This window comes from Triticum aestivum, chromosome 1A (genome assembly GCF_018294505.1).
Source record: "Triticum aestivum cultivar Chinese Spring chromosome 1A, IWGSC CS RefSeq v2.1, whole genome shotgun sequence".
Classification (NCBI taxonomy): domain Eukaryota; kingdom Viridiplantae; phylum Streptophyta; class Magnoliopsida; order Poales; family Poaceae; genus Triticum; species Triticum aestivum.
Genome location: NC_057794.1, coordinates 375,158,417 through 375,182,963, shown reverse-complemented (window position 1 = coordinate 375,182,963; position 24,547 = coordinate 375,158,417). Strand labels below are relative to the sequence as shown.

Genomic DNA, 24,547 nt, shown 5'->3' with positions numbered 1-24,547 from the left:
GGCTCACATCGACATCCAACCATGCATGAGAAAAACCCCACTACATTATTCAACCATGCATGAAAAAAATGATTTTCATTCAATTATTCTACTTATGTTCAGTGAGTATTGTTACAGCTATACATAATCAAATACTCCATCCGTTCCATAATATAGTGCCTATAGATTTTTCCAAAAGTCAAACATTACAAAGTTTGACCATATTTTATAGAGAAAAATAGGTACATTTAGAATACCAAATGTACATCATTGGATACATCATGAGTTATATTTTCGAAATGTGCATGTTTGGTATTGTAGATGTATACAGTTTTCTCTATAAACTTGGTCAAGGTTGGCAAAGTTTGACTTTCAGAAAAATCTATAGGCACTACATTATGAAATGGAGGGAGTAGTACAAGTCATATGTATTTTCAATTTTGGTTCTCATGTTATTAAGCCAAAATTTCATCAATCGATTCCAGCAGCAACACGCGGGGTGTCTAATTTTCATAAAGAAAAAAGACACATGACCCGTCGGCAAACTTTTTCGAAAGACGAATCCAAAGGCCTCAATCATTTAATGAAGGAAAAGAGAATTTTGAATAAAATGTTATTTCTAAATAAATTTAGAGAAATGCTGAGACGTCATAACCAGAAACTTTGTCAAGCGCCCATGGTCTTTGGGTGTCGATGGAAGATGGTCTCTCGGGATTTGTTCAACCAATTTGATTGACAATCTATTAGTAGGATTTGTGATGCATGAGGCTCATCTCGCATCTTTCCTTTTTACTCTCTTTTACTTGCCTTGGTGCAACCATGTGCGACAGTATTTTTGTTCATTTTATGATGTTCGGATGATGAACCTTGAAATAAACAATAAAAGATTGTGTGCACCAGTCCATGCAAAAGCCCAGGAGGTCTCCCCTCTTTCGTAAAATATAATAAAATCCCAGAATGTCTCCCCTCTTTCGTAGAATATAATAACTAGAAACTTCGTATAAGAAAATCATGGCTATTCGCGTCATCCTACATCGGTAAACTATAACATTCACATCTCATATTGTCTGAAATTACTGTAGATTTTGGAGTAAAATGTGATTTCTAAATAGTAGAGAAATGTTGAGACGTCATAACTTGAAATTTTGTATAAGAAAATCATGGGTATTTGCATCATTTCTTTTTTTTTAAACGAGGGTTCTCCCTGACCACTACATCGTACCATGCACACATCCAATTTTATTAAAAGCAAAGTAACAAACATCTTCAAATCTTACAAAATGGAAAAAGGGAAAGCACACAATGCTAGGATCAACTTTCGGGAACTAACAAGATTACATGGGTATTTGTGGCACACATGAGAAAACTTTGTCTAACAAATAATGTGTATTTGTATCCTACGCAAGAAGAGATAATGTAAATACTATGACGAGTCATGAGTAAATATATGAATATTGCACCCTCCCACAAAAAAAAAAGAATATTGGTTTACTAGTAAAAGTTACTCTCGGACCTCTGCAGTATGAATGATCAACACCAACATCCGACTACTGGAGGAGATAATCCACGAGAAAAATTGATGGGTTCTGAGAGTCGCCATGTCAACGGGTGTCGCCGTTGTAGGAACTAGCTAGGTCGTAGCTGCTGTCCATCAGCAATTGACACCTTTGTTTGTATCTATAGCAGAAGAAACATTGTCACTCATGGACGCATATACCACTTGCTTGACAAGCTAGTCGAGGACAGATCCAAAGTTCACCTGTTGCACTGATAGATCGAGCAAAAAGGAATCTTGGATTAAAGTTTAGATCTTTCTTCATGCCACCTTTACACCTTTTAATTATTGTTTGTTGCGACGTACACTCCCTCATTCACACAATATATGGAGTACTCCCTCTAATCTAAAAGGTTTTATGTTAGTTTACAGAGGTAGTACATTTTTTGTCTTAAGTCAAAAATTATAAGTTTAATCAAGTTTATCGAGAGAGAAAAAATCGGTGAGTACAATATATGAAATAGATACTTGAGATCTATCCATATATAATGTATTTATTTGGTATTGTTTATATTAATATTTTTCTGTAAACTTGGCCAAACTTAGGATAGTGGCTTACGACTAATTTATATATGAGCCTTATATTTTGTAAAGGGGAAAGTAGCATATGTTGCCCCGAAATGTTAAACTAATTGCCCGTGGGATTTCTTTTACCAATTTCAATAAAGCAATGGTGTTATACTTAAATAAATATATTCTAATATTACAGTATCCAACTCCTTGTGATTCTTATTTTCTCACTATATCAAATTGCACATTCTCAAATCTAGAGTTGCACAATCTATCTGCAAACTATTTTGCCTGAAAAGCAAAGTAAATGCTTAATTTTGAAAAACAGTAATGTAGAACAAAAGTTATCCCACGAGAGTGGGGTGAATGGGAAATTTTAACAAAAATTTCAAAAAATGAAAATTCTTTGATAAATTGAAAAATAACGGGATAGCAATGGAGCAAAAATGCGAGAATCTAGCTGAAATACTAGAAGACTTAGAAGAATGCAACACAAAACTACTAACTAAACAGAATAACAAAATACAAGCTATCACATGAACAAAAACTAACACACAACAGGTGTGAGTAATTTCACAAGCTATGCAGTAACAAAGTCTTCACGGAGTAAACAAAGTACAACACTTAACAAAAATAAGCAGCCAAAAATAAAAGTAATTACTCAGAAGTCCTCCCAGTAATCATAGACAAAGGAGGAAGGGAAAATTCTATGGAACTCAGAGGAAAACAGTAAGTAATGAGTTGTGAGGAATTAGAACATGTTGCTTGGCAAAGAAAGAGTTATGCGTTTACACCATTTCAAGTTGATGGCATATCTACGTGTAGGGTGATGAGGCTAAGTACTTTGCTGTAAAACACACAAATCTTCACCCTAAGTAGTTCAAGTAAGTTCTTCAGAGCTCGCCCAACACTCGTGGTAGATCTTGGAATGGTCACCAGACCGGTAAAAACTTGTTCTTCGGCTAATCCACATGGTGTATGCTCTTGAACGTTGCGTAACTAACTAGAGGATGCATAGAGACAAGTCCAAGCTAGCCTCGGTCAAGTTCTTCGGTGATACTCAATCATAGTTTACTTTAGGCTCCGGGGTTTTTCTAGCTTAAGATTACTCAATAAGTGCGAGGAGAGGTTCCCTAGACAACACTTGTCAATTTTGTCATGGTGCAATAAAGCACAACTGATTGACATAGGGGGTTATTTATAGTCAGGGGCTTAGACACAATGATGGCTAGATATGGCCATTGTAGGGACACACCCATCCAGAAGCCAACACATGGCAACAATTAGAAATTTGAACACCCGGGACTGTCATGCGGGGCAATACATCCAACTCCTTAGAGTGAAACTTAACCTTGGTGTCCCATAGGTTATAATTGAGCACTACACGAAGATTTCAATCTTGCTTCTCTAAGACCCCCTTGATAATATGGTTTGCCCTACGACTCAATGAAGAAATAGAGAAACCGGTAACAAAAGTCTACACAACAACTTCCAATTCCTCAATGGGCATTCCTAGAACTTCAATGTTCTAACAACATTTTTAGGGGTCATAACCCAATGGTTAAACCATATCCTTAGGGACTTTGATATGTGTACTCACAAACATATTAGTCCCTTAATGATTTTGCCTCTAATCATCCAAAACCCACTAGGGGGCACTAGGTGCACTTACTAACAACTATACCTAAAATGCCACTCTTCTAGATATGGCCCTGCATATTTTTGTTGGTGTACTGTGATGTTTCTTAATATATGGTAAAAGAATGATGCATTATACAAATGAGAGAGATCGCCGAAAATTCTCACAAAAAGCAGAACATCCGCCATTGATTTAGTGTACCCCACACACACACATACACACACACACAACTGTGTCTATCATAGCTTGCTACAAAACTTGTTTAGTCTCGCTAAGCTTTTGACGGTTTAAAAGTTATTAAAAATATGAAATAAATGGTGGAGCATCTATCTAATGTAATAAGATGATCCAACAGAGGGATTGTCAAAATATGCATTTACATGTCCTCAGCAAAAAACAAGCATTTCAGCTCACAACGACATAAATATATACGAACTACTTGTTTTTTGTCTAGGACATTGATGTCTACTACACAACCTTCTTCTTGTAGACGTTGTTGGGCCTTCAAGTGCAGAGGTTTGTAGGACAGTAGCAAATTTCCCTCAAGTGGATGACCTAAGGTTTATCAATCCGTAGGAGGCGTAGGATGAAGATGGTATCTCTCAAGCAACCCTGCAACCAAATAACAAAGAGTCTCTTGTGTCCCCAACACACCCAATACAATGGTAAATTGTATAGGTGCACTAGTTCGGCGAAGAGATGGTGATACAAGTGGTATATGGATAGTAGATAAAGGTATTTGTAATCTGAAAATATAAAAACAGCAAGGTAACTAATGATAAAAGTGAGCGTAAACGGTATTGCAATGATAGGAAACAAGGCATAGGGTTCATACTTTCGCTAGTGCAAGTTCTCTCAACAATACTAACATAATTGGATCACATAACAATCCCTAAACATGCAACAAATAGTCACTACGAAGTCACTAATAGCGGAGAATAAACAAAGAGATTATGGTAGGGTACGAAACCACCTCAAAGTTATTCTTTCCAATCAATCCGTTGTGCTATTCCTATAGGTGTCACAAACAGCCCTAGAGTTCGTACTAGAATAACACCTTAAGACACAAATCAACCAAAACCCTAATGTCACCTAGATACTCCAATGTCACCTCAAGTATCCGTGGGTATGATTATACGATATGCATCACACAATCTCTCAAAGAGTGCCCCAAAGTTTCTACCGGAGAATCACGACGAAAGCGTGTGCCAACCCCTATGCATAGGTTCATGGGAGGAACCCGCAAGTTGGTCACCAAAACATACATCAAGTGAATCACGTGGTATCCCATTGTCACCACAGATACGCACGGCAAGACATACATCAAGTGTTCTCAAATCTTTAAAGACTCAATCCGATAAGATTACTTCAAAGGGGAAACTCAATCAATTACAAGAGAGTAGAGGGGGAGGAGAAACATAAGATCCAACTATAATAGCAAAGCTCGCGATACATCAAGATCATGCCAAATCAAGAACACGAGAGAGAGAGAGAGATCAAACACATAGCTACTGGTACATACCCTCAGCTACGAGGGAGAACTACTCCCTCCTCGTCATGGAGAGCGCCGGGATGATGAAGATGGCCATCGGAGAAGGATTTCCCCCTCCGGCAGGGTGCCGGAACGGGTCTAGATTGGTTTTCGGTGGCTACGGAGGCTTCTGGCGGCGGAACTCCCGATCTAATCTCTGTTCTGGAAGTTTTACGATACGTAGGTATATATGGGTCAAAGGAGTACGCCGGTGGACCGAAGGGGGTGCCACGAGGCAGGGGGCGCGCCCCTACCCTCGTGAGAACCTCCTTCATCTTCTGACGTAGGGTCCAAGTCTATCCGGTAGGTTTCCTTCCAAAAATAACTTCTCCAGTTGATTTCGTTCCGTTTCGACTCCGTTTGATATTCCTTTTCTTCAAAACACTGAAATAGGCATAAAACAACAAATCTGGGCTGGGCCTCCGGTTAATAGGTTAGTCCCAAAAGTAATATAAAAGTGGATAATAAAGCCCAATATTGCCCAAAACAGTAGATAATATAGCATGGAGCAATCAAAAATTATAGATACGTTGGAGACGTATCAAGCATCCCCAAGCTTAATTCCCGCTCGTCCTCGAGTGGGTAAATGATAAAAGAAATAATTTTTGATGTGGAATGCTAGTTGGCATAATTTCAATGCAACTCTTCTTAATTGTGGTATGAATATTTAGATCTGAAAGATTCAAGACAAAAGTTCATATTGACATAAAAATGATAATACTTCAAGCATACTAACTAAGCGATTATGTCTTCTCAAAATAACAAGGCCAAAGAAAGTTCATCCCTACAAAATCATATATTTTAGTCATGTTTCATTTTCGTCACACAAGAATGCTCTCATCATGCACAACCCCGATGACAAGCCAAGCAATTGTTTCATACTTTAGTAATCTTTTTTCAATCACTGTGTTGGATCATATTATATTATAGGCATGTTGTTTGACGAAAAAGGGTTCCCCCGCTTTATATATAAAGCAACCATCATCGAACAAGCCGAAACCAGCCAATACAAACACACACACACACACACACACACACACACACACACACACACACACACACACACACTAGGCTGGATACAAGGACGCTGAAAACAGCAACACCGCCCCAAAAAACCCCTAACAAACATCAGATGAAACCTAAGCACTACTACGAAGTCGTCAGGGCCCTCAATGCTGGGAGAGCCACCGCGAAGAGGGGAAGCCCTGTATGACGAACAATGGGCTACAAGGCGGCGTCTTCTGCAAGGTAATGATACGTCTCCGTCGTATCTACTTTTCCAAACACTTTTGCCCTTGTTTTGGACTCTAACTTGCATGATTTGAATGGAACTAACCCAGACTGACACCGTTTTCAGCAGAATTACCATGGTGTTATTTATGTGCAGAAACAAACGTTCTCGGAATGACCTGAAACTTCACGGAGCAACTTTTTGGAAAATATAAAAAATACCTGCAAAAGATGAAGGCCAGGGGGCCCACCACCTGACCACGAGGGTGGAGGCGCGCCTGCCCCCCTAGGGCACGCCCCCCTAGGGCACGCCCCCCTACCTAGTGGGCCCCCTGGAGATCCTCGGACTCCAACTCCAACTCTATATATTGTGTTTCGGAGAGAAAAAACCAGAGAGAAGAATTCATCGCGTCTTACGATATGGAGCCGCCGCCAAGCCCTAAAACCTCTCGGGAGGGCTGATCTGGAGTCTGTTCGGGGCTCCGGAGAGGGGAATCCGTCGCCATCGTCATCATCAACCATCCTCCATCACCAATTTCATGATGCTCACCGCCGTGCGTGAGTAATTCCATCGTAGGCTTGCTGGACGGTGATGGGTTGGATGGGATCTATCATGTAATCGAGTTAGTTTTGTTAGGGTTTGATCCCTAGTATCCACTATGTTCTGAGATTGATGTTGCTATGACTTTGCTATGCTTAATGCTTGTTACTAGGGCCCGAGTGCCATGATTTCAGATCTAAACCTATTATGTTTTCATCAATATGAGAGTTCTTGATCCTATCTTGCAAGTCTATAGTCACCTATTATGTGTTATGATCCGTTAACCCCGAAGTGACAATAATCGGGATACTTACCGGTGATGACCGTAGTTTGAGGAGTTCATGTATTCACTATGTTTTAATGCTTTGTTCCAGTACTCTATTAAAAGGAGGCCTTAATATCCTTTAGTTTCCGTAAGGACCCCGCTGCCACGGGAGGGTAGGACAAAAGATGTCATGCAAGTTCTTTTCCATAAGCACGTATGACTATATTCGGAATACATGCCTACATTACATTGATGAACTGGAGCTAGTTCTGTGTCACCCTAGGTTATGACTATTACATGATGAACCGCATCCGGCATAATTCTTCATCACCGATCCATTGCCTACGAGCTTTCCATATATTATTCTTCGCTTATTTACTTTCCCGTTGCTATTGCTATCATCACTACAAAATACCAAAAACATTATTTTTACTACTGTTACCTTTTGCTACCGTTACCACTACTGTCATATTACTTTGCTACTAAATACTTTGCTGGAGATACTAAGTTTCCAGGTGTGGCTGAATTGACAACTCAGCTGCTAATACTTGAGAATATTCTTTGGCTCCCCTTGTGTCGAATCAATAAATTTGGGTTGAATACTTTACCATCGAAAACTGTTGCGATCCCCTATACTTGTGGGTTATCAGGTAACGGCATCGTAGTGTCGCCACCGCCCAATCCAAGGATTAGGGTTTTCCCCGGAGCACCAAGGTGACAGATGAGGTGCCCCGACGGCGCCTTCAAGAAGGGGACGGCGCTAGAATGTTGTCGTCGGCCTGGCAAGATAGAGCAGGTTTCCACCCCGGCCAACACTCACCGTCATCGGATTGGGTTACAAACAACTGCAACGCCGCCATTGAACGACACACCCCGGTCAACATGCCTACCACACGGCCATGCTGATCGGACAGCGCCCGAGCCGCGTGCTCCGCCCATGAGCACCCTGGCTTCCACAAACCGGGCCGCCGCCACGGCATCGAAGCCCCACCCTCATCCATGGATAACCAAAACCGACACGGCCGACCGGAATGGAGCAAAAGACTCCCTTCCACCCCAAAGCCGACACCTTGGCAGGGTTGGTGTCCTCGGCGGCCAGATCTGGGCCAGGGGAACTCCGGCAGCCACCCAAAGCAGTCGCCAGATGCCACGAAGGGGGCACCCTGCCCCCTTCCCGAAGTCCCCTGTCACCTCCGGCAGGCCACACACGCACCCACACCGCACCATGGAGCCAACCCGGCCTGATGAGCCTGTAGCTGAAATCATAGAAGATGGAGAGAGCTCACCCCAAGTCAATCGTAGACGAATCGTCGTCGGAGCATGTTCGTTCGGAGCCGCGGGAAGACCAGGCCGACCATGAGGTTGTAGCCACGCCGCTGCAAGCCCCACCGCGCCGAGCCCCGGATGGGCCTCCGCCATCACCCCGATAAGTGTGTTGTTTTAGTATTTTTGGAAACTTTTACATAGTTGAAAACCTTAACTAGTTATGTGGCAAGCTACGATAGAATAAATTACACCCATTAGATCTTTATAATTGCACTTAATCATATCCCGACATTTAATTTCATAATTGTACCTACAAATAATGAGCATTAGCTCCTGGTGACTATACCTAAGCATATCATGTCCATTAGATCATAATAATCATAACATGGCCATTAGGTTCAAAGCAACATACCAACCGCGGGCTCTACCCAATAGTCATGCCATCTATAGCCAACTCATTTAATAGTTTGCTATTGGCATTTACTACTTTATCACTGCCTGATCCATCCATAATATTTTTTGTAGCCTGTGTTGCAGCCTGCTACAAATTTACGTGGAGGTAATATACATCATCATGATATCTCCTACCTAATATGTTGTGTGAAAAATTATCGGATGATGAATGTGCATAGTTATAATGTAATATGTTCAAAATAAGCCTATCATGGCAAAAACTATTACTTGAAATAGTGACAGAGTGAAAAGTATATACGTACACAAATAGTTCATCATGTATGGCCTTACTTTGTTTGTACAACACAACATTATATTTATATTTCCCTTTTCTCTTACCCCCGCGTTGCCCCCGCTCGGGCGACCCTGGCGAGTACCCAGCCCTAGCCATCCCCGCTCCTCCCGAATCCACCTTCCCTCAACCCGCCGCCGCCGGAGGACGCCGTCGGGATGTGCCCGAGGGCCGACGGCGGTGGCAGGGATCCTCCTCTCTCCTGTGTCTCACGGGTGGTTCAGAGCCCTTGCACGTGCGGAGGCGCGACAGATCTGGTCGCGGCAGCGGCGGCGGTAGCTGGCCCTGTCGCGGGCGACGGTGACTACTGCGCGTTGGGCAGCCCGGTCACGGGCGGAGGTGGGCGGTGGTTTGTCTGCTCGGGCAGCGGAGACTTTTGCTGCGGCGGAGCGTCATCCGGCTTCGGATCGGCGGCGGTGTGGAGGGCCTGGTGGGCCTTGGCGGCACCTCTGATCAGATATGATCTGGTCGGTGCAACCGGCGGTGGTGGCCATCTCCTCCGTCGGAGCTGGTCCGCCTGAGGCTGGATGGTCGGATCTCGGGATCCGTCATCTAGTTCCGGTTGCGAGTTTGGAAGCCATAGTTTCCGGTGAAAACCGAGCCGGTGGCATGCGATGGCGGTGTTCTGCGCTGTTACCTTGATGAAGGCATCGTCGTGCAATGACTGTCAACCCACTCGTGCTGCTCCGGGGAAAACCCTACGATGGCGATACTGCGGTGCCATTTCTCTCTTGGGAGCATCGTTTTGGAGCAGCGCTGGAAGAAAGAGGCGGGCGGTAGAGCAGCTTCGTCTTGCATGGAGCTTCGGTGGAGATGTCACCTGGCCGACAGGTGCTACGTTGTGTCATGCCTGGTCGGCAGGTGCTACGCACGACAGATCTTTCAGAATCTTCGCGTCTGGATGGACAAGCGCGGGACGGTGACGCCATTAGGCTCCGTGGTGGCGTCGACGGATGGACGGACTGGCAAGAATGATGTAGATCTCTCTCCTGAAGATGGGTCAGTGGTCCGCAGATGATGGCGGTAAAACGTGTGCATGTGGTGTATGTTTTAGGTTTGTTGCACCGGCTGTTCGTTCCGATACGTTATGTGGATGGATCGACGACAACACCGGTTTAGATATGGGGAGTGAGAGTACTCCACATTATCGAATTTTGTAGGTGTGAGTGGTGGCTTCGGGTGGCTTGATGTATGTACTTGTTAGACCTTGGTGAAACAATAAATAAAGATGACCGCATGCATCAATTGATGCAGAGGCAGGGGTTTTAACCTCCTTTTTAATAAAAAGAGACCTGGTCTGTTGTGGTGAGATAATCATAGGAGTTTATGAAATAAATTTAAGTAAGAGGTGTGTAAACGTATGGATACCTTGTTTTGACATTACACGTGCATCTAGACATCTGAATTTTTATATGTATTTGTACTGAGTGCATGTATCTTTTTACATCGTTTCAAATGAAGTTTCTAACTATATAACTTTTGTGACACATTATACATAATCTATTAGCCAAATCAAAGACCTAAAATCTGTGTCTAATTTATAAACCAAACCGAAGGGGGGGTACTACAGATAGGGCCTATTGTTGGAGTGAAGCGTTGGTGCTCGGGCTACATGGAGCCCATTTTTCATTCAAAATTCACGTTTCAAAGTTACAAAAAATTCTGAAAAAAATTCCACACCGACATATGAATGTGTACTACACTTCTGTATAGTTTCATCAGAAAAGACATTGATTCGGGGGCTACCAAAAAAATCGTTGGTTTTCTAAATGAACAGTACACACTGTTCGCCGTTTCCAATGTCAACTATTTGTCTTTTTTGTGTAGCCCGCATGTCAATGTATTTCGTTGTGAATTTTTGCAGGCATGCAGTATACGTCTGTATGACACTGGATTTTTTTTTAAGAACTGAAACATTAGTTTTGAATGTTTTACAAAAACGAGCTCCATATAGCTCGAGCTCTAAAATGAAATTTTCGTCATTGTTGACTCTACTACTAACTATGCCTTAAGAAAATATATTTTTTGTCATCTCGTCCCGGTAGGCTAGCTCCCCGGGCGCCTGCTCAGCCAATAGCCTACTCCCGATCTGATTTGTTTGAGCTTCTTGGAAAATAAAACATGCTTTCTTTTTTGGATTTTTATCATTTATACCACTAGTTACGTCTCATTACTCATTTTTGTCATTAAAGTTACAACTGCTCAATGTCATCGTTCCATGAGATGCTTGCTCAACAATGCTATTAAATATTTTAAAAATGCCATCATTTCATTAGATGTTTGCTCAAAAATATCATTAGGCATTCTTATTGTCAAGTCAAACCAGTTGACCATGTTATATGACAAAAATACCTCTAGACCCACATGTCACCTCTCTCTTTCTCACAATGATAAGTGTGACCCCACTTGTCAGGAGTAAGCAAGCGAATAATTTTACAGAAAAATAAGAACAATGTTGGGATCAAATGGGACCCAAACTTTATTGTAGTGAGATAGAGGAAGAGCTGACATGTTGGTACATTGTACATGGCCTAACGAAGCAATGATATTTTTTAACAGTTAAATTTCTTAGTGCCAAATCAGAGTAGCGGTACACAATTCAGAGTAGTAGTGAAATGAATGATAAAAACCTTTTTTTAAAGAAAATAGAACAAGCAAACCAACCTGTGGTTGGATGGTTAGAGGGGCAGTGATATCCCCAGCCCACCAGGGTTTAAGTTCTGGTGTTTGCATTATTTCAGAATTTTCGACGATGCGCTTGTATGTATGAGCGCTTACATCTGAACTGTGTTAAAAAAAACAAGCTAGCCAATAATTGAGCGATTAATTAACGAGTGCCAGAGTCATGTGAAAAAGAACCCTGGGAGGCAGGATACGGTGGCTATTTTTGTGGCAGAAGGAGACAACGACTAATTAACCACAAACTAATCACACTTAGCTCGTCAACGAAAGCAAAGGTGAGATGCAGCCCGAATCCCGAGGCAGAGATCCACCGGCTTCCCGCTATAAAAGAAGCCCCTCAACCCCGCAGGACCACTCCACCAGCATCCTTGATCACCTCCCCCTCGAGCCCGAGCTTCCTCGTCACCGCACTCCCTGTCCCCCCGGCCGCTCGCTCGATCCTGTCATCACGAGCACGTGAGAGGCTTGATCTTGAGGCAGAGATGGGCTCGGAAGCGCTGCCGGAGACCGTGGCGGAGGCCGGCAAGCAGGGCGCCGCCCTGACAGACGCCTGGGACTACAAGGGCCGCCCCGCGGCCCGCGCCACCACCGGCGGGTGGGGATGCGCCGCCATGATCCTAGGTATATCTTACGAGCGCCCCTGTCGTTTTGCTGCATGGCCGCTTCGTGGGATGCTGTTCGATCGATCGTGTGGGTGTGGGACGAATGGAGAACTGAGATCTTGGTTTTGGTGAAGGCGCGGAGCTGTTCGAGCGGATGACGACGCTGGGCATCGCGGTGAACCTGGTGCCGTACATGACCGGCACCATGCACCTCGGCAGCGCCGCCTCCGCCAACACCGTCACCAACTTCATCGGCACCTCCTTCATGCTCTGCCTCCTCGGCGGCTTCATCGCCGACTCCTACCTCGGCCGCTACCTCACCATCGCCGTCTTCTCCGCCGTCCAAGCCACCGTACGTGACTTGCACATAACCCACAGTTGCACGCCTAGGATCTGTCCCCGTACTGACCTGCATAGCTACATCGATGCAGGGCGTGATGATACTGACGATCTCGACGGTGGCGCCGGGGCTGCGGCCGGCGGCGTGCGGGGACGCGACGGGGCAGAGCCCCGACTGCGTGCCGGCGAACGGGACGCAGCTCGGCGTGCTGTACCTGGGGCTGTACATGACGGCGCTGGGGACAGGCGGGCTCAAGTCGAGCGTGTCCGGGTTCGGGTCGGACCAGTTCGACGAGTCCGACGACGGCGAGCGCAAGATGATGATGCGCTTCTTCAACTGGTTCTACTTCTTCGTGAGCATCGGCGCGCTGCTGGCCGTCACCGTGCTGGTGTACGTGCAGGACAACGTCGGCCGCCGGTGGGGCTACGGCGTCGTCGCCGTGGGCATCCTCTGCGGGCTGGGCGTGTTCCTGTCCGGCACCCGGAAGTACCGGTTCAAGAAGCTCGTGGGCAGCCCGCTGACGCAGGTCGCCACCGTGACGGCCGCGGCATGGAGGAAGCGCTCCCTGCCGCTGCCGTCCGACCCGAGCATGCTCTACGACGTGGACGACAAGGCCGCCGCCGGCGAGGACCTCAAGGGCAAGCTGAAGCTCCCCCACAGCAAGGAGTGCCGGTAAGCATTCGCTCAAGAGCATCGCTCCTCGTACCTAAATTGCCTAGTCTGCTGCTTTAACAACTAATTAACCTGCTAGACGAGTTCTAGGAGATGAATCGTCTGACAAAGTTGTATCAGGCCAGGTTGTCTGATACTCCCATTACTTTAAATGGGATTAAACTGAGATTTGAGTATCCAGCCAGGGAGCTCATCATTGGTGGTACTAGCATGGCCCAGCGCGACATTCACATCCCTACCCATTGTCCACAAATAAAATAAATGTCTCTTCATTTACCAAAACAACTCTCTGCCTCCCTCTCTCTCTCTCTAGCCGGTCACAACACATGCAGGCCCATTTGTTTTGGCTAAAAAAGGGTTGTAGCAATGCTTCACGTATCTAGCTTATACAAGTCCGAACAGTACAGTACTTCCTGAATCTTAGTTCAGAAATAGCTAGCTAGAATGGACACTAGGCAATGGTCCAGTGTCCAGTGATTGTAAGCAAGTGTCAAGCAAAGCTAGTGTTGGGCTATCTACTGTACATTCATGTCACGCATGTGTGGGCCAACACGTACAGTAGTGTGTCGCGGCGAAGCCCGGCCTGCCAATTATTAACAATTTGGGCACGCGATCGATTGAGTTGGCACCGGCCCACGGTGACTAATACGTGACATGGACACGATGTGTAGTGTAGAGCGACAGTGCACGGCCATGGCCCCATGGATCGTGCCACATCTATCGCGTATTGCGGAAATCTAGCTAGCCGGGATTAATCGATGGGATTTAAATGAGATATTCAGTTCCAACGTCCAAGCGTGTAGCTGTCAGCCGGATACGTTCCCCGCTCGCCGTATCAGATAAGGCAGGCTACGTGACCGGCCACGAATCGCTAACAAGCTAGCTAGAAAAAAAAATACCCGGAAAAAAATTACTCCCTCCAATCCAAAAATAAGTGTGGTAGTTTTATTACAAATTTAAACTAAAACCACGACACTCATTTTGGATCGGAGTGAGTACTACTGTATATACCAGCAAAAAACTTGTACCCACTCCGATTCATCTTAATTGTCATTGATTTGGTACAATTCTAACCGTGATATTTTTTTAGTCGGAAAGTTACATAGAAACTTCGATGGGTCAATTTAGGGAAAGTTTCGGCGCAAGAAACAGCCACAGCCCACAGCCACTGCTTTTATGTGAGAGGCATCTCGCAGCTTCCCTGCGAGAGAAACGTGCAATGCATCGCGTTTTTGGGTTCGGCCGAGATCGACCGATCCAAAGCCAAGTGGAGTGGTCGCGAGCTAGTTCCTTGTAAGTTTTCGTGGCCGGCCAGTTGCCTGCCCAACTCCCACAGGTGGCACTGCCCAGCCACATGACAATATGCAGCTTTGCTCAGGCTCACGGCTCACGGGCTCGCTGCCACGCCCAAAGGTCACTCCACTGAGAACACCTCCTCCAAGACTGGCAAGATTCCGTGCATCAGCATCGACTTTTGTGCGAGATAGCTGGTGACTTGGTGCAGTGCTCTACCACACGCTTGCACACGTTCCAGTAGTGGCTCCTGGCATCGTCCCAAGGGCATTATCATATCATATCATATGTCTCGTGTGCTTGTGCTCACGAGTCGCGTACGTACTACGTACTGGAGTAATCGGGACGGAGATCGACGCGCGAGAAGTAGACTCAGTTTTAACGGGACGCATCTCGTCAGCCCAAAGATTCAATTAAAAACGCAGTGGACTCACTCAATTAGTACTACTTCAGTAACTGGCATTGTTAAATCGCTACTGATGTACACTGGCTAATGGCTTTTGATGTGCGAATGCAGATTCCTCGACCACGCAGCCGTCGTCGACCGGGAGTCGCCCGCGGCGGCGAGCAGCTGGACGCTGTGCACGCGGACGGACGTGGAGGAGGTGAAGCAGGTGGTGCGCATGCTTCCAATCTGGGCCACCACCATCATGTTCTGGACCATCCACGCGCAGATGACCACCTTCGCCGTGGAGCAGGCGTCCGTCATGAACCGCGCCATCGGCGGCTCGGGGTTCCTCATCCCGGCGGGCTCGCTCACCGTCTTCCTCATCGGCTCCATCCTCCTCACCGTGCCCCTCTACGACCGCCTCGTGGCCCCCGTGGCCCGCCGCGTCACCGGCAACCCGCACGGCCTCTCCCCGCTCCAGCGCGTCTTCGTCGGCCTCTTCCTGTCCATCGCCGGGATGGCCGCCGCCGCGCTCGTCGAGCGGTACCGCCTCACCGAGTCCGCCGACGGCGTCACGCTCACGGTGTTCCTGCTCATGCCCCAGTTCCTGCTCGTCGGGGCCGGCGAGGCGTTCACGTACATGGGGCAGCTCGACTTCTTCCTGCGCGAGTGCCCCAAGGGGATGAAGACCATGAGCACGGGGCTGTTCCTCAGCACCTGCGCGCTCGGCTTTTTCTTCAGCACGCTCATAGTCACCATCGTGCACAAGGTCACCGGCCACGGGAGCAACGACGGCTGGCTCGCCAACAACATCGACCAGGGGAGGCTCGACTACTTCTACTGGTTGCTCGCCGTCATGAGCGCGATCAATATTGTCTTCTTCACGATCGCCGCCAGGGGCTACGTGTACAAGGAGAAACGCATGGCCGATGCCGGCATAGAACTCGCTGACGAGGAGGCCATGATCGTCGGTCACTGAGGCTGCCCGTGCTGCATGCATGTGTCCGTGTATACACGTGTAGCTCTTTTTTGTTTTTGTTTTCTTTGTCACGTACGTATGCCAACCCACCAATTATAAATATGCAAAACGAAATTTAATCTTGAAAAAAAGAAAAGAAAGGGCAGCGCTGTCGGCCGGGTGATAATCTAAATAGATCCACCGCCTCGGTAGCCGTCAGATGCATTCTCGAATAGCCGTCTGGTCTCTCCAGCCTGAAGGCCAGCTTTTGCAACAAGGCTAGTGTTGCGCTTGATTCTCTGAAGCAGGAGAATTGTTGCAATCTTTCTTGAACCGTTTTTATCCTTTGAAACAAGACCAATGTTGCAAAAGTGCATCGTGGCCGCCATTGTAACATCACACATGTTTCAAAACACATTGGCCCCTGTTACATACTATTGCAACAACACAAATGTCTCAGAAACATAGCCCCGGTTGCAAAACACCAAATTCTAAAACCATTGCGGTCACAATTTCATCGTTGTTGCAGTCATCCGCGCAAACACGGCCACCGTTTCAGTCGTTGCCGCGTAAAAACACCACAACCTCGCACTCACAAGACCCCCCCCCCCTCCCGGGGCTTATAGTCGCAAAACCACTACCATTGCAGTCACAACCCCATCACCGTTGCAGTCGCGACACCGCCATGCAGACTCTGTCGTTGGAGGGCGTGGCGGCACAGCCTATGCCTAAATGGCAGGAAGTTGTGGTGCAACACTGACACACCTCGACGATAGTGTTGGTCAATGTTTCATGGTCACCTGCTTGGTCAATGATGGCATCAACCGTGGTAGTGTCTCGTGACATCCAACGTGTGGCGCGTGGCTAGTGATGAGAAGAAATTGAAGGGGGGTTTCCAAGGAAGAAGAAGACTCGATGAAGGGGAAACGTGTGGATAGCCACATTTGCTAGGATAAGGTTGTGTGTTATAGTATTAGGTGGGCCCCTACATGAACATGCGTCATGCAACAGAGGCAGCGGACGAAACCCAGTTATCTTTCGAGTGAGGAGAAGCATTTCCCAAAAAGAAAAGCATAGCCCCCTTGGCTGGAAACTCCGAACTGTCTACCGGGTGCTAACATCTAGCTTTTTTGAGAAGCACCATCTTGACATGTGTGTGCACACCCACGCATGCGTGCGCACACACATATGTGAATATACGTGCGCACACACATATGAGTAACTCCAAGAGACTGAGCCAATAGATTTGAGATTGACAACTCACCACATACACCTCATAATCAACGGGCATGTCATATCACCAAAAGAATATCGAGTGAAAGCATGTCATAATTTTAGAAAATACATGACTACCAGTGACAAGTCTACTACTTGAATCAGGGTGTCCATACAACATGTAGCTAAGAGGGCAATGTCCAAAAACTATTCTATGAGGCAGTGCAAGACTCATTTAACTTTCGTTAATGAAGACATGAAAATTCATGTTATGAAAGAGAACCTAGGGATCAAATCGTCTTCCTCAAAAAACAATACTAAAACCACGACGCGGATTACCGGGTCAAAAAAAGATATTAGCGTATGTGCCCATGACAAGCAGTGTTTTCAGTCTAGCTGTGGCAAATCAAGTTTAAAGTGTCCTTTTAGGTTTTGTTTGGTAGAGCAGAGGACTGAAAATTCTCTTTAGTTTCACGCACGAGACTCTAGATCTCAATTGCACTAGCTCTATGGTTTGATTCCACAACAGAACTCACAATGAATGAATGTGGGTGATCAACCAAAACCAGGTAAGTCTGAAAAGAAAAGACTAGGGATTGGGAGAAGTTTTCATAGTGGAAAATAAAAAACATATCATTCTCAGAAATTGTGGAATTTGACTCAGTTAGAGCTATTGTTTAGCATAGTGAGGAAAGTTTAATTTGAACTAAAACAACGACATTTATTTTGAAACAGAAAGAGTAGAAAAGAAAAACAAGAACCGTAAAAAATTAGCGCCATGTGCATAATCCGAAGGCTACAACATCCGACGTTCATAACTGTAAGATGTTTTAACCTATTTTTTTGAATCGAATATATATAGACACGTTTTGGTGAGTTCGTTGGCTCATTTCAGCCGGTATGTATTTTATATTAAAATATTTAAAACATCTTATATTTGTCAACGGAGAGAGTAGAAAAGAGAAACAAGGACCAAAAACTAAAAAACAAAAATTAGCATGACACGCATAATATGAAGGCTATAGCATCGATTGAGCTATACCTATTTCTCAGTCTATTGAGAAATAGCAAACCCGTTTAATGAAAGGAAAAGAAAACGTACCCACATGTACAAACAAACTGTATGTATGGGTATACCTTGCCAATATACATTATGCATACGCCACCGAATACACACAAAAACAAGTCAATACACACCAGAGAAACGAGAAAAAGAAGAACCGCAAGTAGCATGCATCGATCAGTGACCGACGATCATGGCCTCCTCGTCGGCGAGCTCGATGCCGGCATCGGCCAAGCGCTTCTCCTTGTACACGTAGCCCCTTGCCGCCATCGTGAAAAAGATGATATTGATGGCGCTCATGACGGCGAGCAACCAGTAGAAGTAGTCGAGCCTCCCCTGGTCGAGGTTGTCGGCGAGCCAGCCGCCGCTGCCCCGTGGCCCGTGGCCGGTGACCTTGTGCACGATGGTTACTGTGACCGTGCTGAAGAAGAAGCCGAGCGCGCAGGTGCTGAGGAATAGCCCCGTGCTCATGGTCTTCATCCCCTTGGGGCACTCTCGCAGGAAGAAGTCTAGCTGGCCCATGTACGTGAACGCCTCGCCGGCGCCGACGAGCAGAAACTGCGGCATGAGCAGGAACACCGTGAGCGTGACCCCGTGAGTGGACGACGTGAGGCGGTGGCGCTCGACGATCGCCGCCGCGGCCATGCCGACGATGGACAGGAAGAGGCCGACGAAGACGCGCTGGAGCGGGGAGAGGCCGTGCGGATTGCCCGTGATGCGGCGGGCCACGGGCGAGATGAGGCGGTCGTAGAGGGGCACGGTGAGGAGGATGGAGCCGATGAGAAAGACGGTGAGGGAGCCCGCCGGGATGAGGAACCCCGAGCCGCCGATGCCGCGGTCCATGAGGGAGGCCTGCTCGACGGCGAAGGTGGTCATCTGCGCGTGGATGGTCCAGAACATGATGGTGGTCGCCCAGATCGGCAGCATGCGCACCACCTGCTTCACCTCCTCCACGTCCGTCCGCGTGCACAGCGCCCACTTGCTCGCCTCCGCCGGCGACGCCGCCTCTGCCCGGTCGATGATGGCCGCATGGTCTAGGAATCTGCATATATGTACATCCCATTAGTTTCATCACTAAACTGAATATCAACACAACAGAAGTACACATTTGTGTGAGGTTCAAATTTGACTAGTACTAGTTGCAAACTTGAAATTAGTGCCATTGGCTATGCACAATGTCGCTCTACATATCATGTCCATGTCATGATGACAGCCAACATATCGTAGCAGACTACGTGTTGGTCCACACAAGAATATGACTAGTAGTGGTAGACATGCAAATGTTGCCGTAGACTAGATGATGAGCTCCCGGATAATAAAATGGAGGTAGTGGACGACGTATTTCTCTGCTGCTTAGTTTGTCAGTGTTGATAGGAGACTGCCTAGTGATTAATAAAGTACTTACCGGCATTCCTTGCTGTGGGGCAGCTTCTGCTTGCCCTTGAGGTCCTCACCGGCGGCGGCCGCATCGTCGACGTCGTAGAGCATGCTCGGGTCGGACGGAAGCGGCAAGGTGCGCTTGCTCCACGCGGCGGTCGTCACGGCGGCGACCTGTGTCAGCGGGCTCCCGACGAGCTTCTTGAACCGGTACATCTTGGTGCCGCACAGGAACACGCCGAGCCCGCAGAGGATGCCGACGGCGCAGATGCCGTATCCCCAGCGGCGGCCGATGTTGTCCTGCACGTACACCAGCACGGTGACGGCGAGCAGCGCGCCGATGCTGACGAAGAAGTAGAACCAGTTGAAGAAGCGCATCATCTTCTTGCGCTCGCCGTCGTCGGACTCGTCGAACTGGTCCGACCCGAACCCGGACACGCTCGACTTGAGCCCGCCTGTCCCCAGCGCCGTCATGTACAGCCCCAGGTACAGCACCCCGAGCTGCGTGCCGTTCGCCGGAACGCAGTCGGGGCTCTGCCCCGTCGCGTCCCCGCACGTCGCCGGGCGCAGCCCCGGCGCAACCGTCGAGATTGTCAGTACCATCACACCCTGCATCCATCGAAACGGTGGCTTGGACGGCGGAGAAGACGGCGATGGTGAGGTAGCGGCCGAGGTAGGTGTCGGCGACGAAGCCGCCGAGGAGGCAGAGCATGAAGGAGGTGCCGATGAAGTTGGTGACTGTGTTGGCGGCTGCGGCGCTGCCGAGGTGCATGGTGCCGGTCATGTACGGCACCAGGTTCACCGCGATGCCCAGCGTCGTCATCCGCTCGAACAGCTCCGCGCCTAGGATCATGGCAGCGCATCCCCACCCGCCGGTGGTGGAGCGGGCCGCGGGACGGCCCTTGCTGTCCCAGGCGTCCGTGAGGATGCCCTTGCCCTCCGCGGCGATCTCCGGCAGCACCGAGCCCATGGTCACCAAGCTAGGGCTAGTCCCTCTCTCGCGCGCTTGCTGCCGGAATGGCGCAGGATCAACCCAGCACCAGCAGCCGGGACAGGTGGCGCGCGCTATAGCTAGGCTCGAGCTCGAAGGGAAGGTGGTGGTGGTGATGGCAGTGGTGGTCCTCAGGCGTGCCGTTTTATAGCCGAACGGTGGTGGATCTTTGCATCGGGATTCGGGTTGCCCGGGATCGGAGAGATCCTCCTCCCACCTTTGCTTGCTGAGCTAGGTGGTGGTGAGTCTCGATCTCTTAGTTTATTGTAAACAAGTGCATTATGTGGGGGAATCAGTATCTCCTCCCTGAGTTCCTTCCATCCTGCTCTATCAAAGTGCCTCTGATTTCACCTGTTGTTGACTGGCTCGTCTATCAAATTTAGTGGAGGATAAAAAGTGCATGTAATTTCACTGACGTCCGGCCATTTAAGATTTATATTTTTGACGAACAATTAGGCATTGGTTGTACTGTCTGTCAAAATTGGCTACTGGCTCACTCTAATGCTAGTAGTCGTCGCTAGGTGGTCTACGGACATAGATGCAATTTTTTATTTCTAGTGTTTTTTGTACTACCTTGCCACTTGATGAATAGATCCGAAGTTATTCTCGCAAAAAATAAAAAAAATGGCTACTGTACAATGTGATCATAAGTTATCTACAGTGTCACGGTCAATTTTTTTGCATGTGCCCATCTAGCTTTCTAGTCTAATCTTAGTCATCTACCGGTGTCTACCTTTTCCTCTTCTTCTCGGCTTTGAAGGAAGGATCTCAGCTACCCACTACCCCAGTAGTATATAGGGCGTTCGTGGGGTAATTACACCTGGAGAAAAAGGATCATGATGTAGTAGTTAAGGCGGGATTTGGAGAAGGTTCACCTGGGAACTGGATTCCCCTGCAGTAACTAGAAACGAATCATGATCCTTATAACTGTGTGTGTCAGTACGAGCGTATACTGGCCAGCTGCTTACTTGCAGTGTGCTAGACGTAATTAATTACCTAAGCTAGGTTAATGGATGAGCAAGGCATATATATGTCCCACATGCATGCGAAAAAAAATTGTAACTGTTGGCTGATCCATGCATGCTGCATGCTGCATGCAAGCCAGGTAAAATGACGACCATGCATTCTGCTCAAGAAAGGAAGAAAAGCATGAACAAGTGGGTGCATTTTTGTACAATAATTGACTACTACTCCATGCTTATGCTTGTTCACATCTTCGAGTTTTTTCTCCTGGATATATCTGTAATTCCACCCATTTTTGGTTTAGCTAATTGAGCTTTGACTGTTCGTTTACATCTTCGAGTTTCTTTCTCAAGCGCGCTCACATTTTCGAGTATCTGGCGTATTGCGACATATTATAGCAGCAACTTGCAAATTAGAATTGACACCATACCTAATGTAATGCAAATGGGTGATAGAATATGATACGGCAGTTACAGTAGTTGTTAATCGACCAGTTGTCAGTATAGATAGTTAGTGAAATTAAAAGCAAAAAATGAAATGAAATATACTGGAAACGAATTTCAAGCATGCAGCCTAAGGTAAATGTCTAAACCGGTTATAGTGGCATGTTTTACTATTTACATGCAACTTTAGGTCAGTGGCAGAACCAGGAATTTACTCCTTGGTATTCATTGTAACAAAAAATGCAGCAATTGATCCATTGTCCATATGTATAATTAATACCTCATATTGTATACTTATATTTGATTTCTGATGCCATATCTGTGGTATTCATGTGAATTATTCACATAAATACATGAAACAAGCATTCATCCCTCTTTATAGATAAAACATAAACGGCTGAAATGATACAAGGTGGTAGCATTCGAGATATGCAACTCGGTCGAACTAGTAATGATAACTTTGAGGAAAAGGGTTTCCCCCCGTTTTATATTATAAAGCAACGAACCGAGCATCCAACACATCAGTACACAGTAAAAACAAGGTACAAAGTCATGCTGGGGCACAGTGGAACAAGCCCCAAAGTAATGATAACTCTTGGATAACTAAAAAGATGGTAAAGCCAAATATGGTTATAGGTTAGATTTCTTTTCTGAGTGGAGGTTTTATAGATTAGATAATAGAAAAAACTATCCGCCGGACGCTAGATGATGCACACAGCCAATAAAAATCAGAATTATATGGACCCATAAATTACTTACACAAACTGATGGGGCCATGAGTTACGTACTGATACGTTCATCAATATTGTCACTACTCCCAAATTTTATATATACAGCAAAAGCACAATGCGTTACATACGGACGTCCAGTACAGCCAAGAACCACAAGCGTCTGAGGATCCATGTCCAGGCGTCCAGCCCACTGGATTTTATACACGAGTGTCACAAGCTCCACGTCGTCAGTGATTAATCCAGTGGGCAGCTCAAATTTTAAGCAAGAGAATATACAGGCCACAAACCCTAATGACCTACTTTTCCTGGCGATTCAAGGATCATCTCCTTGACTTGATCTCTGCCACATCATAAGATGTGATGTGTGCCGCGCAAGTGTGTTTGATTGATTGCTTGTCTCGTTTAGGGTTTAGTTAATACTTTGCTTATCTCGTCGTTCCGCAGTCGCAAGGGCTAATGCAGTGAATCCGTGGGACAAGCCATATTTGGTGATGCATGCCTGTATACAGGCGGCAGGGAAAATAATTGGAAGCAACCAATCGCTAACTGAGGTATACGACTTTTTTTTTTCTTTTTCTTTTTGGCGATGAACTGAGGTATAAGACTAACGATTGCACCTCCATCTTTCAACCTAGCCTTTTGGGGTAAAAGTGCACAAGGACCCGGTTCAGAACGTAACTTTTGGGTGAACTAGCAAACACAGCAAGTTACCACATGACACATGTGGTAAGCAATCTAAACAATTCAAAAAACAAACACAACAACTTCTTGAAGCGCAAGCAAAAGTTTTGCTTTATTTATTAATTGCGAGGAGAGATGCCCAATTAATTGAACAAAACCTGGCAAAAACTTGGCGAAACTTTTTACGCTAGTAAAATACTTGATCATATTTTTCCCAAAATAGTTTCATGTTTTTTGACTTCTTTGCAATTACTAAATTATTTTGTGCATATAGGTTGCGAAGGCACCCCAGAGTTATAAGTTCCCTTCCGACATTACAGCCATGTATAGTCGAGGGAAACTAGATACAGTTTGCAACTAGTTGTGCCTGCGCACATGTTGTCATATTTCAAGAAAATGCAAATAAAAAATAATGTCTATCGGCTTTGCACACCTATGAATTTTGATCCAAAAATAGGACCATTTTGTTACCCGTGCAGAAAGAACAAATTATGTGTGAATAGCATATGATACCATGCACTTATGTCTCATCTTTCTTCACACACTATAGATGGTCATACTTTTAGATGAAATTTTGTAGGTTTTTTTTTTGAGGAACCAACAGGAGCACTGCCTATTTCATATAGAAGGGAAAGAAGAAACCAATGTACAAAAAGTGCACATGTTTTTGAAGGGAACACGGCAAAACCCTAAGGGCCTAGAACAACGAAAGGCCCCATCAGCCAACACCCTCCGTGGGTATGGCCGGGGCGAACGCCATAGCGCGTTGCTTGATGTCCTCGAAATTTTGTAGGTTCACCAAGATACAACATAACTCATGCCCATGATTTATTTCTGCTCATGAGCTTGCAGATCATGCATGCCAGTGTGACTGTTGAGAATCACAT

At 46.3% G+C, this 24,547-nt stretch overlaps 1 protein-coding gene and 1 pseudogene across 1 annotated transcript; one reads left to right on the top strand and one right to left on the bottom strand.

Moving 5' to 3' along the window:
- Positions 1–12,303: 12,303 nt before the first annotated feature.
- Positions 12,304–16,369, top strand: LOC123051806 (protein NRT1/ PTR FAMILY 6.3). The gene is made up of 4 exons (XM_044474788.1): positions 12,304–12,564; positions 12,680–12,897; positions 12,977–13,557; positions 15,368–16,369. Exons 1-4 carry the CDS (start codon positions 12,426–12,428, stop codon positions 16,215–16,217), a joined length of 1,788 nt encoding a protein of 595 aa, XP_044330723.1. The 5' UTR covers positions 12,304–12,425; the 3' UTR covers positions 16,218–16,369.
- Positions 16,370–18,545: 2,176 nt separating this feature from the next.
- LOC123133216 (protein NRT1/ PTR FAMILY 6.3-like) lies at positions 18,546–20,933 on the bottom strand (annotated as a pseudogene).
- Positions 20,934–24,547: the final 3,614 nt, after the last annotated feature.